The 16,557-nt window shown below is 41.9% G+C and overlaps 1 protein-coding gene across 1 annotated transcript in view; it reads left to right on the forward strand.

The window, feature by feature from the left end:
• Window positions 1-9,207: 9,207 nt before the first annotated feature.
• HCN1 (hyperpolarization activated cyclic nucleotide gated potassium channel 1) overlaps window positions 9,208-16,557 on the forward strand; it is a gene marked incomplete at both ends in the record, with an annotated part of 194,651 nt that continues 187,301 nt past the window's right edge. Inside the window, one exon of the mRNA XM_082074987.1 lies at window positions 9,208-9,590. Coding sequence (XP_081931113.1) covers window positions 9,208-9,590 — 383 coding nt within the window. The remainder of the gene's footprint in view (window positions 9,591-16,557) is intronic.

The raw sequence follows: 16,557 nt of genomic DNA on the forward strand, positions 1-16,557 counted from the left end.
AAGTAGCAAGTGATAGGACAAGAGAAAATGGCCTCAAGTTGTATCAGGAGAGGTTTAGATAGGATATTAGGAAAAAATTCTTTACTGAAAGTGTTGTGAAGCATTGGAACAGGCTGCCCAGGGAAGTGGTGGAGTCACCATCCCTGGAGGTGTTTAAAAGGTGTTTAGATGAGGTTCTTAGGGACATGGTTTAGTCCTAGAGTTGAGTTACGGTTGGACTCGATGATCCTGTGGGTCTCTTCCAACCAAAACGATACTGTAATTCTGGTAGTTTCCATTTCCTCATGTGTTGATATCACAACCAAAAAGAGGAAAAATAATCTCAGAGGTAAAAATTCTTTATAATCACTAATTCATCTACTTTCCAAGTAGGATAAGTCAAAGAGTATTGGAATCTGCTTTCAAACCTAAACAGCCAGTGTCTGCAGTAGCAGTATTTACCCCAAGTACTTCTGGCAATTCAGGACGTTTGTTCTGTTGTGTATGTTGTACTGTTTGCTTCTGCCAGTTGTGATAGATTACTCCTCTCCTCTGCAGCAGAGATGCCTTTATCTGCAAGAAAGCTGCTGGTGTGAACTGGGGAACAAAAGTCTGACAGCAAAAAGTGGGACAATCCTTCCTGAGTTGTGTGTTCAATGTCACCATTTAGCCTGCCTCTCTGAGGCAGTCCAATCAACAGGGAATAGTGCTGTGTGTTCTTCTAATTACACATGCTAATTAATTGAAATGTGCCTACCATGAGCACAGCCAGCTATAGTAACCCAAGTACCTCTGAAAAATCATTAAATGAATAGGTATCTCAAAGATGGCAAGTGAGATACAGCTCTGGATTAGTGCTGGGACCATCTCTGGACTTCTCCAGACGTCTTTCTTAGTTGCTGGTAAGGCTGAAGATTTAAATCAACATTGAAAAGATTTATGCATTCACACTGTTTTCCTCAAAGTACTCATTAAAAAAACCCCCACTTTTTCACATTTGGAACTTAAAAAAAATATTCTGGAAAGTTGTAAAAAGCAGTGTAGATTTAAACAGTTCTTTTGAAAGTCTTCCGTTTTGATGCTTTTTTTCCCCCACTGTTGTCTTAATAGCTGAAATTTCTTGATTTTCAATAACTTGAAGATTTTGCCTTTCAGAATATCTTCCTACAACTTAGAAACAACTGGAGCAGGCCTTCCTTTTTGTAAGCACATAGAAACCATCAGATTTCAAGATTTTATGTTTATTCCCCTAAGAAAGATTCTAATGAACTTTTAAAAAGCAGTATATTTAACTTAATGAATATTACATTGAAGACACATATTCAGGCCAGACATGAGGGAGACATTTTTTACAACGCGGGTGGTAAAACACTGGCATGTGTTGCCCAGTGAGGTGGTAGATGCCCCATCCCTGGAGACATTCATGGCCAAGCCGGATGGGGCTCTGAGAAACCCAATCTGATTAAAGACGTCCTTGTGCATTGCAGGGGGGTTGGACTAGATGAGCTTTGAAGGTCCCTTTCAACTCAAACTATTTTATGATTGGTCCTGCAATATATTGCTCTGCATAAGAAACAGAACACAAGACACATGCATTCTGCTTGCCTCTAGTATCTACACCATTAAAACATGATGGTGAGGTGATGGATCTTAAGTGCTTAAACTAAGTCAATCAACACACAAGAGCAGATTGCAGGATTAAAACTGACAACTATTAAAACCTTATCTAATGAATTCACAAGTCAACAAGGGGGCACTTTCCAGCTATCTCTAAAAATACTCTACTAGTTCCAATAACCTGAGCAAAGTTAGGATGAGAAAATGAACAAGATTATTGATTTCTGGAAAATCAGGACCATGGAAGAAAATTATTTAAAAGGTAGTGTAGTGTCTGTCATAATACATGCATATCACAGCCAAATATTTGACAATATATACTTAGTCATTCTGTTTTATGCTGATCTTCACACATTATTGAAACATACAACTTTTAAAAAGCATTTCTTTACTTGGCCCTGGAACTTCCAGACGGAAGAGATTTCTAAATCACAAGAACTTGTTTTTGTGGAATTATTATACAATTATGTAGGAAAAAACTACTATTAATGAGAAGCCGCAATTAAGGTATTTGCACTTTTAGAGAAATAGTGTCTTTTTCTGATATTACAGAGAAGGGAAAAAGAAGCCTGAACATATCTGCTACCCAGCACAGCACTTAGCACTCTGAATATCATCATGTGACCTTTCACGGCAGTATGCGCTAGTTTTAGAAATGTTCATAGAATTAGCCTTTGTATTAAACAGGTATCATGTTTTTTACAGAAAGTATTCAGAAGTGTCTACAGCTGTTGTGTTAAATCACAGTTCTTCAAATCAATACAACCATAAGATCAATATTATTTTAAATAAAGTTTTTATGGAGGAACTAAACAACATAGGAACTAAACAACAACAACAATTTATTTTATCATAGCACAAATTCAAAGTGCATTGTCAAATCAAAGCTGTTTAGCTGGTCAGCTGAACATTAATCAGAGAAAGTGATTTCTTAAATCGTTCTAATGCACTGCAAATACTCAACAAGGCAGACAACAGCAAAGAGTAATTAACAATTATCTATATACACATGACTCAAAAAAACCCCAAAACACGAACAAATCAGAATTTCACTTCAACCTTTCACTTTCCTTTTGTGGTGGTGTTGTCTCTATAACGATGTGGCAGGTTATTAAACAGATTAATAAACACTAGCATTACAATATTGTTCTTCAAAAAAGAGCACTCAGAGCACACAAATATTCTACCAAATTTAGAAGGGATTTGCATAAGTAAATGACGCTCCAGAGAGCTGGTAAAAAAATAGCAGGAATTTTCTGTGCTTTAATTTCACCCAGGGACATAGGCAACAATAAAACCTTCCTGTCTTACCTCACCTGTTGCTCTTCTGAGGCATCACACTCAGCTGCTCTAGTTTGGTTTCCAGCACCAGGCCAGAGCTGAACACCAAGATTTTCCAAGAGGTAAAAACAGCTAGGGCATGTAGTGAATATGCAAGCATGTACTTCTTGAGTAGACAGCTATAATTATTCTTGGCAACCAGAGTTTCATATGACCCAGAAGATTAGGTAAACTACACTTCTGTTCACACCCACTGTGGTGTGTTTCTCTCTGTACAGATGAGCATGCCATGCACCTTAGGTCACATCTCTGAGGCACCTCCTATACATACGAGTGTTTACCCTACTTTTTGTTCCACAGTACACCACTGCCTGCGGTTTCTTTCAAATCTTGCTTTCAACTTTCAGAGAGATGGATTCCCCTAAAAGCATGTTTCGGGAACGTATCAGATCACTGCTTTTGGGAAGAGGCAAGAGAAGAAGCTGCCTTTCATGCTTTGCAGCAAATTTAGATGCCCATTACACAATCAGGCAAATTTAGGACTTCAAACTTCTACAGATCGAGCACATTTGCTGTTGTTGATCTTCATAGAAATCACGAAGATCATATTTACATCAAAGTTCACTGTGGATATTTAGAGTGTATGACAGGAAAAAATCACAAAAATACATGGATGGCTACCACCTAAGATTCACACTTGTAGGTACACTTGCTTTCTGACTGTTTTATTAAAGGAATACTAATGATTGCAAAAGCTAGATTCTTCCTTCTTCAGGCAAACATTTGTTGCCAGTAAGTATGTATGACTAAATATTCATGGAAATAAGATTAAAAGAGTGGGATCAAATCAAAATTATTTATTGCAAACTTAAATGACCAGACACAGAAAACAGCAGATATTATGAACTTGGATTAATTCTCAATTTAGCTTGCACAGCTAGTCCTATAATGCTAAGTATTATTTTACTTCGTTGCTAATCCTGCTTTAGCATTTGACTTGATGGTGATCTTCTATTGAGAAACAATCTTAAAAAAAAAATCACAGGGGATGAATCTAAAACTTGAGAGACAAGAGCTTTGTTCTGCAATCAGGTGCACCTTACTGTGTCATCTCACAGAAGTCCTGTTACTTCTCTGGGGCCCAGTTTCCTTGTGGAACAAACTACATTTGCTTCAATACATAGGCTGTTATATTTTTCATTGCTACAGCTGAACTGTTCTGGATATGTTCGGGTTATAATAAAATGAGAAAATATGAGAAAATAAAAGAAGTGGGACTGTATTTCCTACAGGTATAACAATTTAGTCTTTCGCAGAATGACATTCATTTTAAGGTATAGATTAGTATTGCAGTCATATAAAGCATGGAATCAATGGTGTTATAATAGTTTTATGGAGCCCAGTAATTAACAAAAATTATTTAATACAAATAGAAGAGCCTACTATTTATTAGTGATCCATTAACCTAGGACACAGCAAAGAGATATAAAAGGTTTTTTCCTTATTCTGTTAACACTGATTTAATGGCAAGTTCATTTATCAATTTCATTTTTTCAGTGTCTTTCCCGACATAGTCACAAAATCAAAATCAAATTTGACAGAAAACAAGCTATACCTTTAGCTCAAGGGAGTCTGTGACCTTTCTACCATATGTAGCGGTCTCCAGAAATATTCACACACACCATGCACCATTACTTCTCTTTCTGTGAAACCAAAATGCTCTTATCTAAACATGTTGGCCTGTGCCTCAGGAGAGGTCAGTATCCTGGATGAAAACAACGTATTAGGTTGGTGCGAAAGTAATTGCAGTTTCAGACTGAATTTTAAATCATTATAACTAGGCTCACACACCTCTTTATTAATAAAAATAGGAACCATTACAATCAACACATTTTTGCCAACAAGAAATGTTTGTTCATTCCTGTAGCTTATAAATCTGTGCTTTGGAATTCGACGAACTCTTGGAAAGCATTTTCTGCATCCTGCTGGTTGTGGAAGCATTTTCCCTGCAAAAACTTGTTGAGATGCTTGTAGAAGTCGTAGCTGGCTGGTGAGAGGTCAGGTGAAAACAGCAGATGAGGCAAAACTTTGTAGTCCAATTCATTCAAATTTTGAAGTGTTGGTTGTGCAATGTGCATTTGGGCGTTGTCATGAGGAAGAATTGTGCCGTTTGTTGATAAATGTCCATTGCACATGTGGGAGTTTTCATTGCATCTCATCAATTTGCTGAGCATCCTTCTCAGTGTAATGTTTTCACCAGGATTCAGAAAGCTGTGGTGGATCAGATTGGCAGCAGACTAACAAACACTGACCATGATCTTTTTTTGGTGCAAGTTTGGCTTTGGGAAGTGCTTTTGAAGTTCCTTTCAGTACAGCAACTGAGCTGATTGGTCATTGCCAATTGTCATATGAAATCTACTTTTTGTCACATGTCACAATCCGATCATTGTCGCTGTGTAGACGAAGACGACACTTCAAAATGACAATTTTTAAAAATTTTCAGTCAGCTCATGAGGCACCCATTTATCGAGCTTTTTCACCTTTCCAATTTGCTAAAACTGCTGAATGACTGTGGAATGGCTAATGCCGAGTTCTTCAGCAACTTTTCATGTAGTTGTAAGAGGATCGGCTTCAATGATTGCTCTCCATTGGTCGTTGTCAACTTCCAACGGCCGACACTATGCTCCTCATCTTCAAGGCTCTCGTTTCCTTCAGGAAACTTCTTGAACCACCACAGCACTGTACGTTCTTCAGCAGTTCCTGGGCCAAATGCATTGTTGATGTTGCAAGTTGTCTCCACTGCTTTATGATCTGTTTTGAACTCTAATAAGAAAATCGCTCAAATTTTCTTTTTGTCTAATGTCATTTCCATACTCTAAAATAAAAATTAACAGTAAGTAATAAGTCAGTAGCAAAAAACCCCCAAACCATAAAGTGAGAAAAGCGCATTAAAATGATGTATAACATAACCACATTTATTTAAGAATGTGTTCCAATATCAAATGGCAAATTTCAACAATGCAAAAACTGTGATTACATTTGCACCAACCTAATAAGTTATTTTGACCTGGAGAAGAATCCATTGTCCCACATATAAACTACAGATTATGAAAACCCTTTCTCATCCTTACAATTGCAATATTACTATTAAAAACTGCAAGATGCTGAGATATTAAGGCCACTCAGGCCATGCGGATACTTAAGACAAATAGTACCCAGCCATGCACAAATAAGCATACATTTCTTCTCTGTAGAATAAGAACTATAAAAATCGAATATTTGATCACAGGGAGCAGAAGATATCAAAATATCAATTTTATTAAGAGATTTGTACCTGTGTAGTTTATATATGCTGTCTTTGAGAAACATGCAGAGAAAACGTTACATATATATTGCAAGTTGTTTTCTCTCATTAGAAACTTCTCTTAAATAATGACATTTAGATGTAATAAACCACTTTTGGATCTATACACTGCCACCAAAGGAAAGGCAATATTTCTAGATTCTTGTACTGTTGTTCATGCTAAGTAAGCATAGATAAAAGCAGAGTCTCATAAAATAAGAAATTGGATGTTCTTGTTGTGCACAGTTTTCATTATTCAGAAATGAAGGACCATTGCCATTAACACAATATCACTGCTTCTCCAGTTAAAGACATGTACATCAGACTCTGCCTACTGCAGCTATAAATGTCTCCATTTCACTGTTCCGATTTACTCTGTTACAAGTCTGTTTTCTCCTGTACATGATTAGCTGTTGTTCAGCTTATGCTGGAAGAGACCATTGAGGCCAAGGGCTGCATGGAGAAGTCCTCTGGAATAATGAGTGAAGAGACAGGAAAATAGGTTGCTCTTAGAGAGGAAAGTTAAGGTTGCAACGTATACACGACTGAACCGCGGAAAGTGTCAGTTACAGTGACACTGATGTGGTAAATGGTGTGAGTATTTGAAACAGCACAGTGTGACTTTGCTTTTTTATCCCTCGCCTTTGTGAATTTCTGTCAAATATGATGTGACCTAATTCTTTCACAATGCTGCAAAACAATAATAATTTCTTACTTTTTAATTATCATTTGGTGACAGACACTGCATGAGAGAAGGAGGCGGACATCATCTGGGGATAAACCAGTAAGAGGGTTTTGTCTATCAGCAGCTGTGCATGAGCCATCAGCAGCTGTGCACACACTCTTCAGCGTTTTAGGATAAAACCACACAGAAAAGTATCACTCCAGATGGGGAAGGTTTATGTATGTCAGCCCTCGACCAATCACACTGCGAGCATATTCCTTCCTGTGCTGGTCACTGCCCAGCCTCCAGCAAACCATCCCAGTGCATCTACACTTTCCATCTTCTTCCACACCAGCATCATGTTAGTATCTTCCACACTTAACAACACACTAACATCACGTGAACTTTGTGTGTTTGAGTGCACTAGGCATAAACATTCTGTGAGCTGGAATTGCTGAGAAAAGCCCTTGCATCCAGTTTAGAAACAGAGCTCCCCAATGCACCTGATTTGCACTGTGCAAATTGTGGCGTGCAGACTTGCACACCTGTTTCTCTGTCAAGTTCAAGCATCTGTTTTGCAAAGGATTAAGTGGATAACAACGAAGTGACAAATAGCATTGAAAATACTGGAGCCAAGCTTGGGAGACTTTACTAATTCTTTCTTATCATATTTGTAATGGGCAAATTGAAGTGTGAAAAACAAACCTATGTCAAGCCAAATGGAGTCCCAGGACCTATGTATACACGCTGTAACATATGCATTCACGCATATGCAGGTACGCATAATGCTACAGCTCCTGTGATATCATGTGCAGATATTGATGCTCCATCATTGTGTAACCCAGACAAACTCACCCCCATTAGGGGTAAATATCAGCATCCTTCAGTTTTCAGAGCAGAGACCAAGGCCCTTCTCCTCACTCACTGCTCTCAGATCCTACACCACCCCACACCTACCCAAATACTTGACACAATCAGTCGTTAGGGTAGTATGTGTAGAGACACCCAAGGCAATACATATTCTAATTCCTTTGAGTTTACTTAGAATATCTGCGAGCTAGAAACACCTGCTGTTTCTTCCCTGTCCGACAGCCTTTTCTCTCCTGGAGGCTTCTTATCTGATGTACCTCAGCATGAGGTAGAGCGAGCTGAACTCCAGCTCCCTCTTTACAAATGTAAACAAAACCAAAACCACCTTTTGGCATCTGTGAAAAGCGTGTCTCAGCACTTGGGTACACCTGCCATTTTACGCCCTGCGGTGAGACACGCAGGCGCCCGCAGCGCGCGGCCCTCCCAGTGGGAATCACACCCGGGGCTCCACAGCAGCCCACGCGTGATGCGCCCCTATGCTTGTGCGCTCAGCCGCGTGTTTGCAGTCAGCGTAAGGTTCAGGAGGCAGCAAACCGCGAGATGCCACCGAACCTCAGTGACTGTTTTGTGTGTGAAACCGAATGTCACTCAAACCTGGCCTTCCCTCCTCACTCACACCCCCTCCTCCTTGCTCGCTGTCGCGCCCGCACCGCACGAGCAAGAGGCAGGTCCTGACTTCACTTTCAGCAGCCTGAACCTCGAATGGCTCTGCCACCTCCAGTGGCATCACTCGGCCGCTTGCTCTCTTCCCGTCAGCCAGCTCCCGAGAAGCACTCGAGAGGCTTCGCAAGTGACAGGCGAGCCCGTGCGACCTCCCACAGCTTCACTCCCGGCCATCGTTTCCCACTCCGGGTGTGCAGACACATCCACCCCGCGCCCCGCCCAAGGTGAAACACACACCGCTCCTGTCCCTGCCTTTCTGTCGGAAGGGACGGCAGCCGGCCCCCTCTCTTCTCCCCGTCCCTCCGCCCGTCACAGGCCGCCCCGCGCCACACCAGCCTCCGCCATATGGCGGGAGAGCGGCCGGGTCGGCCCGGGCCCCCACCCCGCTCCACCCCGCCCCGCGGGCCACCCTACCCACGCCCGAGCGTCGAGCAGCCGCTGGGCTCACGCTCGCCACCGCCCCGCCGGCAGAGCCCGCCTCCCCCCTCCCCCGCTGGCTCCTCTACCCCCGGCCAGGGCGCCTCAGCCCCTCAAGGACTCCGGGGCGCTCAATGTCAAGCGGGCGGCGCCGCGCGGCCGCCGGCAGGGGGCGGGCGAGGGGAAGCGGTGCCAGCCCTGCGCCGAGCGCGGCTCAGAGTCGGTGGCGCTGGCCATGCCGGGCAGCGCGGCGGCGCGGAGCTGAGCCCAGCCCAGCCCAGGGCGGCCGAGCCCAGCCGCGCCGTTGAAGGGCACCGGCGGCGGCGAGGCTTCCCCGCGCTCTCCCGCAGCTGGGGCGCGCCCGCCCCGCATCATGGAGGCTGGGAAGCGGAGCTCTTCTGCCGGCAGCCGGGACGATGGCAGCGCTAACGCTTTCCCATCCAAGCCGGCGGCCCCGGCGGAGAAAGCCCAGAGCAGCCCCGGCGGCGGGGGCAGCGGCGGCGTGAAGGAGCATGGCAACTCGGTGTGCTTCAAAGTGGACGGCGGCGGGGGCGAGGAGCCAGTGGTGGGCTTCGAGGATGCCGAGGGGCCCCGGCGGCAGTACGGCTTCATGCAGCGGCAGTTCACCTCCATGCTGCAGCCGGGGGTCAACAAATTCTCCCTCCGCATGTTCGGCAGCCAGAAGGCGGTGGAGAAGGAGCAGGAAAGGGTTAAAACTGCGGGGTTCTGGATCATCCATCCCTACAGCGACTTCAGGTGAGCGCGGGTCTCCCGGCGGCCCACGGGGGGTGGCCCCGGCGCGGGGAGCGGAGCGGCGCTCCCGCCGGCTCGCACCCCGCCCGGCGCTAACTTCGACGCGCTCCGGCTTGGAAGGGAGCGGGGGGAGCCCCGCGGAGGTGAGGGGCTTCCCCCGCCGAGCTCGGCCCGGCCCGGCGCTCTCCAGCGTGCTGCTCCCGGGACGGACCCGCGAGCCCGGCGGCGGTCGGGCACTGGCTGCCCGCAGCCCGTTCCCCCTGCCGGCAGCGCGCTGCCGCCGCCGGGCCTGCGGCTCCGTCCCGGTCTGGCCACGCCGCGAGGTGTGCCGGTCCCTCGGGCGGGGGGAGGGCAGGGGTCGCCACCGGAGCGGGGCACGGCTCTGCCCCGGGCTGGGAGAGCTCGCCGGGGCGCGGGCAGCGGCAACTAAAGCGATGAAGTCCCGCGGTCCGCGCTGGCCGCACGCCGGCCCCTTCCCGAGCGCCCGCCGCGAACACTTGTTCAGGGGGTTGCGTTAAGGAAGCGCGTCTGGGTCAGAGTCGCAGCAAAATAACTTTATCCAAGCTGACGCTGTGTATCAAACTACATTTTCATAGGTAGATGGGTAAATGTGATGTTAAATTAGTTTTTCCTTTGCAGTAAGTTGAACATATGCCAAATTGCAATATTCAAATGAAAAGCAGTGCAAATTAATTTCTGGGAAGAGATACTTCCCTCTAAAATTACATTTAAAGTGAAGGATTATTTCATTATGTTCTCTATGCTAACTGGCCACGTGGCTTTGTAAATTTTACACTCCACAATATTTGCTTAAGAACTATGGGTGTCATTAAGTACATTTAATCAACAGTCTGTATGTATACAATAAGTGAATTGCTGTGGAGACCATGTTTAAGAAGGAAAATCCAGAGCGTTCACCAGTTACATGGATCTTCTAAGAAAAAGTAGGTTAAATAGGACACGCTTCCAGTGGTAACTGGAGAAAATACTTCCAAAAAATACTTCCGAAGTCCAAGTTTCAGTGGGACCGTTTAGAGTAGAGGTGTTATGCAGTGAGCTGTGCTCGCACATCGCAGTCGAGCCCCAGAGCAGTACAGCTACAAGAGCAGAGGAGCAGGGCAGCACTCAGTTATGACTCGAGATCATGCTTCAAACCCCTGCTTTTTTCCTGGCTCCCTGGAGGCAATGAGCTGCACTCATTCTTTTCCTGGAGTACCTTTTTCCCCTCGCATGCCAGCTCAGCTGCACTGGCAGGTGCATTAAGTGGAGAGAGAGCCAGGAGTCCACCCGCTCCCTTTCTGCCAGCCTGAGAGGGATGTAGCAGGTCACATCTGGTGTTGTGGTAGCAAGCGCAGCGAATTAGGAGGGTCTGATGGCCTCACCCATGTGTGTGCATGAACAACTTTATTCACGTTAAAATTGCACTATAATGAATGAGATTATTCTTGCAAGTAAATTCCCTTGTTTTGTTGTAGGATTGGTTTCTGAACGAGGTGCACAGCCCAACGATGTTTTGGGCAGTAGGAGGTTATGCACTATGTTGTGTGCAGCATGTAACTTTTTAAACCGATAGTTGAAATAGGTGATAGGCATGTTAGTTCTGTTTCGTTACAGAAATATCTTCTAATTCTGTCGTAATTCTTCCTGTGGGAAGGTTTAGGCATTAGAGCATATGTTTAATTTTTTTTTTTTCAGTAGGAATAAATAACACTGCATCCTTTTCAGTCCTGTTGTCTGCATATTCTTAAATTAACTCTATTTTCTGAGGGTTTTGTTATGTCTTTATTTATCAGAATAAGGTGTTTGTTTTTTAAATAAAGTTCGTAGTCTTTCATTAGTCTTGGGATGATGTGACCTGATCCAGACCCATTTTTTTTTAGCCAGTAAGACTGTTTCAGTGAGAAATGTGAGATATTTCTCCTGAAATAATTGCAGCTGTATAATAGTAGTACTCTTTTTGGGTGGCAGTGTTTATAGAAATGGTTGAAGAAGTTGTACGATATTGTATATGCGCTTCCTATATGTGAATCGTGAAAATGATAGTAAGTGCCTCCCAACAGTGCCTCTGTACCAGAGCAAATGCATTTGTAAGGATGGATTTGATCTGGTTTATTTTTGTGTGTGATTTTGTAACAATGTAATGCATGTATGGAGACAAGCCTTAAAACATGCAAAGAGACAGAGGTATCCTAATTGCACAGTGTTAATGTTGATACCACCAAGGGAAAGAACTAAATTTTCTAAGAAAACAACAAGGAAAAGGTAAAAAGGTGAATATTTTATGGTATCCAAGTGGGAGGATTCAGAATAAGTTTGTAAATGTAGCTATCATTAGGGTGTTTGTAGCACATACGAAAACGGACATCACAGCAAATTTTAAATATAGGCAATAATTAGGACAATATTGGGTTAACCACATAAGGCAGAGGAAAATTCTGGAACAGACTCCTATGGACTTTCATTTATTTTTGTTTTTCTAGTTTTGGATGCTTATATGTGTTTGTTGGGATACTTTGAATGCAGTTGGTTACATTTCTTGACCTCTTTCTCAGGACTGTTATAAAACTTCGTACATTTTTCTACACAGCAATACTTTGCTGTGTTGTCTGGAGGGTTGGGCAGTGTCCCTGTGCCCTCTCGCCCCCCTTTTTTGGTATGAAGAGAGTGTGGAAGCTGTGTTTGTAGATTCAGTGCTCTGTGAATCGGTTACTTGTGTCTTTGTGTGGCTTGGTCTCTAGTTTTATGGCTCTCCATCCTCCTTGTCTCTCTGGGAAGGATTTGCTCTTCATCAGGCAGATATACCCTTGGAGAATTAAATTCAATAAGTATTACATAATTTTTCCACAAGGGGACCATTTTGTTCCTGGTTGTCTTTTTCCAGTCTTCTGAGGTTAATGTCTAATTTGGAAGCTGTTATGTAAACTGAGCACCTAATGCTCATCAAACCCAGCGCAAGACCTCTGTTTATCTCTTCGCAGCTGTGATTACTGTGTCTCTAAGCTTGGACAACAATTCCGTGTAATTGCATTACTCACAAAAGTGAATTAATTGTCAGTGCTTTGGTTGGGGTTTATTGAAGTCCTGCGTGCTTTCTATGAGATATGGAGTGCCTCCGGCCACCCCTGCTCAGGTGCAGAAGAACAAGCCCACGGGAGAGCATCCCTGGTCCAGCCCTGTGGCCTCACAGCCATGGGACGGATGAGAGCAGCACAAGGCCGATGGGAGATGGGAGCAACTGCACGTGGTTCTGCTGCTGCCGCCATACACATTCCATTCATTTCATAGCACAGTTGCACTGTTTGTGGGCTTTGAGGGACTTTTATATTGTACAGCCTTCTGATTTTTCAGATGATTAATTATTCAGTGTCCTTCAGCATGTTAGGAGTTTCTTTAATGCTCAGAGGGCTTCCTTGCCTGTGCCTGGGCTGTTGATCTGGCCCTGGAGTGTCCGCTTCTCTCCCTGTCTATGGGTACACAGAGAAACTCTGGAAATCTTCGTTTTATTACCGCATCAGCCAGGGCATCTGTAGTCAGCAATCTACAAAGAAAACTGTTAGTACCTCCAGACTCACATGGGAGAGGCATCTTTTGACCAGAAATAGCCATCTATGAGAATGACTGAGAGGAAATAATACGTGTATGAGTAAACGTAGCCTTCACACTCTGATGGTTACAGTTTTTAGTTTGATGTTTGGGAACAGCCTTTGACTGGAAGTGGTGACAAAAAATTTTAACTGACTTTCAAGATGAAGTGAAGTAAGACTGTGATGTGGAGTGGACTGGCGCAGCAGCGGATAAGGAGGTGCGGTGCGGGCAGCGCTGAAGGTCTTTTTCCTGTGTAGATGAACACAAAATATGAACTGCTTTTCAACAATAGCAAAAAGCTCTTTACATTTTATGTCGAGAGAATCTCTCTGGGTAGCTTCTCATCTATTCAAGGAGCGCGAAGTCATATTTTAATGATAGCAGAAAAGTAAAAGCAGAGTTAATTCTAAAACAGAAAATTTCAGAGCATACTGAATAGTAAACGTATGCCAGATTTTTTTAACAAGTGCGGCACTCCAACTTCAAACCGTATTTCTATACACATTTGAGGGTTATCATGTAAATGTATGAGGTTTATCATATAAATCTTTATAAATCATAGAAGGCTCTATTGATGCTACCTTGTAAGTAAATTTAATGCCAAGTTTCAGTGGGTTTTAATCAGGGTGAAAGACACAATATTTGCATGTGTATATCTAGGTACTTATGGAACAGTTTTTTTTGTCTATTGCTATTAAAAACCATTCTGTTATTTTTTGCAGTTTTATGTAACCCATCCATGTTGTCATGCACATGTGCAGCTTAATTTTTCAATTATGTGCCAAACTGTAAGTCATAATTGCAACGTATTGGTGTACCTCATGTTTTTTATTATACTTCTCTCAATTTTGGACTTATATTTGCCTTATGAATCAATTTTATTTTTAATATGTGCCTGTCTTTTGGGCCTGTCTTTGACTGCCGGTGAAAGGCACCCTAACGTGGTAGACTGTGCATATGTGCAGCTCACATACATGTTTCTAAAATTTGTGCATATATTGGTTTAAAACCTGTTCTTTGGGACCGGTCTCCACATGTCATACCTATCCTTTATATTTTAAGAAGCTTAGGGTAAGCACTTTGTCTCTCTTTTGTCACATGTCTGTAATGTCTCCATTAAGGCTAATGAGATTTATCTTTTGTGAGCTGTTACATGCTTAGGTTTATATTGAGCAGTAGAGTTGGAAGGTAATGCTATATGTGATGAAGACAAAATGTGTTGTATCACACTTAAGTGTAATTGATATAGATATATGTATGCAAAATTAAGTCTATAAGTAATGTTGGTTTGTATTAAGTAGATCAGATACAAATTAGCGTGGGTTTTCATGGATACATTATATCACCGGCAGTGTAGGAGTATGAAATGTCTGGTTTTCAATTGTCTAGGTAGTCATCTCAGTCTTGTTGCTCAGGATTTGTCATGAGGTTCTTTTACAGTGTAAAGACTTTTGAGTTATTTGCTAATAAACTGATAATCTTGGATTTATAATTATACTGCATACATTCTTTGCACAAAGGATTTAAAAAAATTATTTATATTTTTATGACTGAAGTACAATTTTAGCTAGAGCTGTCTTTCATATATCATTTTCAAATACTGTTGTGGCAAATGTATTTTTTATTTCTATTAAAGAAAAACCTTGTACAGTTACACTATTCCTGTTACTTCAACATTCACTCTTTGTACGTGACTAAGCATAGAGAACCATTAAGTATGAAAAAGTAGTAGCATTCGGCTTTTTAGTTGCTGCATTCCAACAATTTTTTGCACTTTACTTCTGTGAATGCCCCAAAGCATAAATTGACAAAATGGTAGCATTAACCTAAATAATGGATTTATAATGTCTGAAAATACTTTCGACAGTAAGTTATATATTAAGCTTTATAATAGTTCCCCAGGTAAAATGTGTCTCCCATAAAGGCAGGCTGAAAAGAAATATGTTAACAGTCCTCAAATGCATAAATGGATGTTACAAAGAGGAAAAAAATTGCATACAACTAATAGGGTGAAATTGCGGCAACAAATATGTAAAGGAGACATTTAGGAAGCAGAACCAAAAATAAGCAATAAAATATTCTATTGGAAATGCTTTGATGTGGAATAAGGGCCAGAAATGCATTAGGTTGTTTTTCATCTTAAGTTCCTATTATTTTTACTATTGAGTAATGTCTCATCATCGGCTGTCACTGATTCATTTGATATGAAATCTAGTTGATTAAAGCTAGCTACTGGCATTTCTTTTTGTGCCACTTGTAAGCATGTATAAATGAAAATGGATATGTAGAGGTGCACGTGAGGGCCATGTGCTCTTGTCCCCTTTGAGGTTTTCTCCAAGAACCACAAAAGCAAGCCAGCTGAGTCCACCTGAGCACTCACCTTCTTGACCTCTAAGGGATGTGCATAAGATTATGCCTTTGTTTGTTCAAGACAAGCAATTAATTTTATTGATAAGACATCCTTCTGTCTCTTGATAATGTAGAATACTAATGCATAGTTTGAGCTCACGTATATTTTGAACATTTCCCAATTTTCATGTGTCCATTCTAGTCCTGGAATGACAGTCCATTCATTGCATTTTCTTTCATGTTTTTGAAACGTTATAAGCTTGAAAACAGAAAAATGTTAACAGCAGAGAACAAGCTTAGTAACTCAAATAATTCCTCAGTTTTATGAGGTACTTTTAATTTAACTTCAGATGTTTTGAAGATTATGGAAAGCACCTATGAAAAAGTACACAAGTGTGTATATATATATATATTTTTTTTTTTTTCTGCAAGATGCTTAATTTTAGAATATACATTTTCACAATCTAAATAAACGCAAATACTTTTATCATTATTTTGAGGTGTGTTTTTTAAAAAAAACAAATCAGAACAAAATCAAACCAAAATGTTACACAATTTCTGTAAGTAATCTATAAGATGATGTTTTGGGGGACTACTTACATGTGAGTCTTTAAACTTTGACCTGGAATGCTCATCAATATCATGAGACTCCCTTTTCAGTTTTGTTTTGTTTTTTTTTTTTTTTAGTTTGGCTGCAGTGATTAAAAAAGCACTTGATTAATATTATCTATATATATACACCTACCAAAAGTAAGATCACAAGATCAGCACCATGCTTGGGCCCATGGGGAAAAAGTACTGATTTTGTTATTCCCATTGGTTATTCTAGCAAGACTACACATTTTTGATTGTGTACCGGCCTTTATTTGTTAGCTCATCTAAATAATTTATGCTTACAACCAAGTTAGTAATAGTTTTTTTTTTCTTTATGTTAGGTTTCTTGTACTTGAGTATACAGAGAGAACTGTGAATTGGAATACTATGTAAAAGCATGGAATAGTAAATAAAAATGTGGATTTAGGATTTGGTTTGAGGG

Source organism: Streptopelia decaocto, assembly GCF_964273445.1.
Source record: "Streptopelia decaocto genome assembly, chromosome: Z".
NCBI classification, from domain to species: domain Eukaryota; kingdom Metazoa; phylum Chordata; class Aves; order Columbiformes; family Columbidae; genus Streptopelia; species Streptopelia decaocto.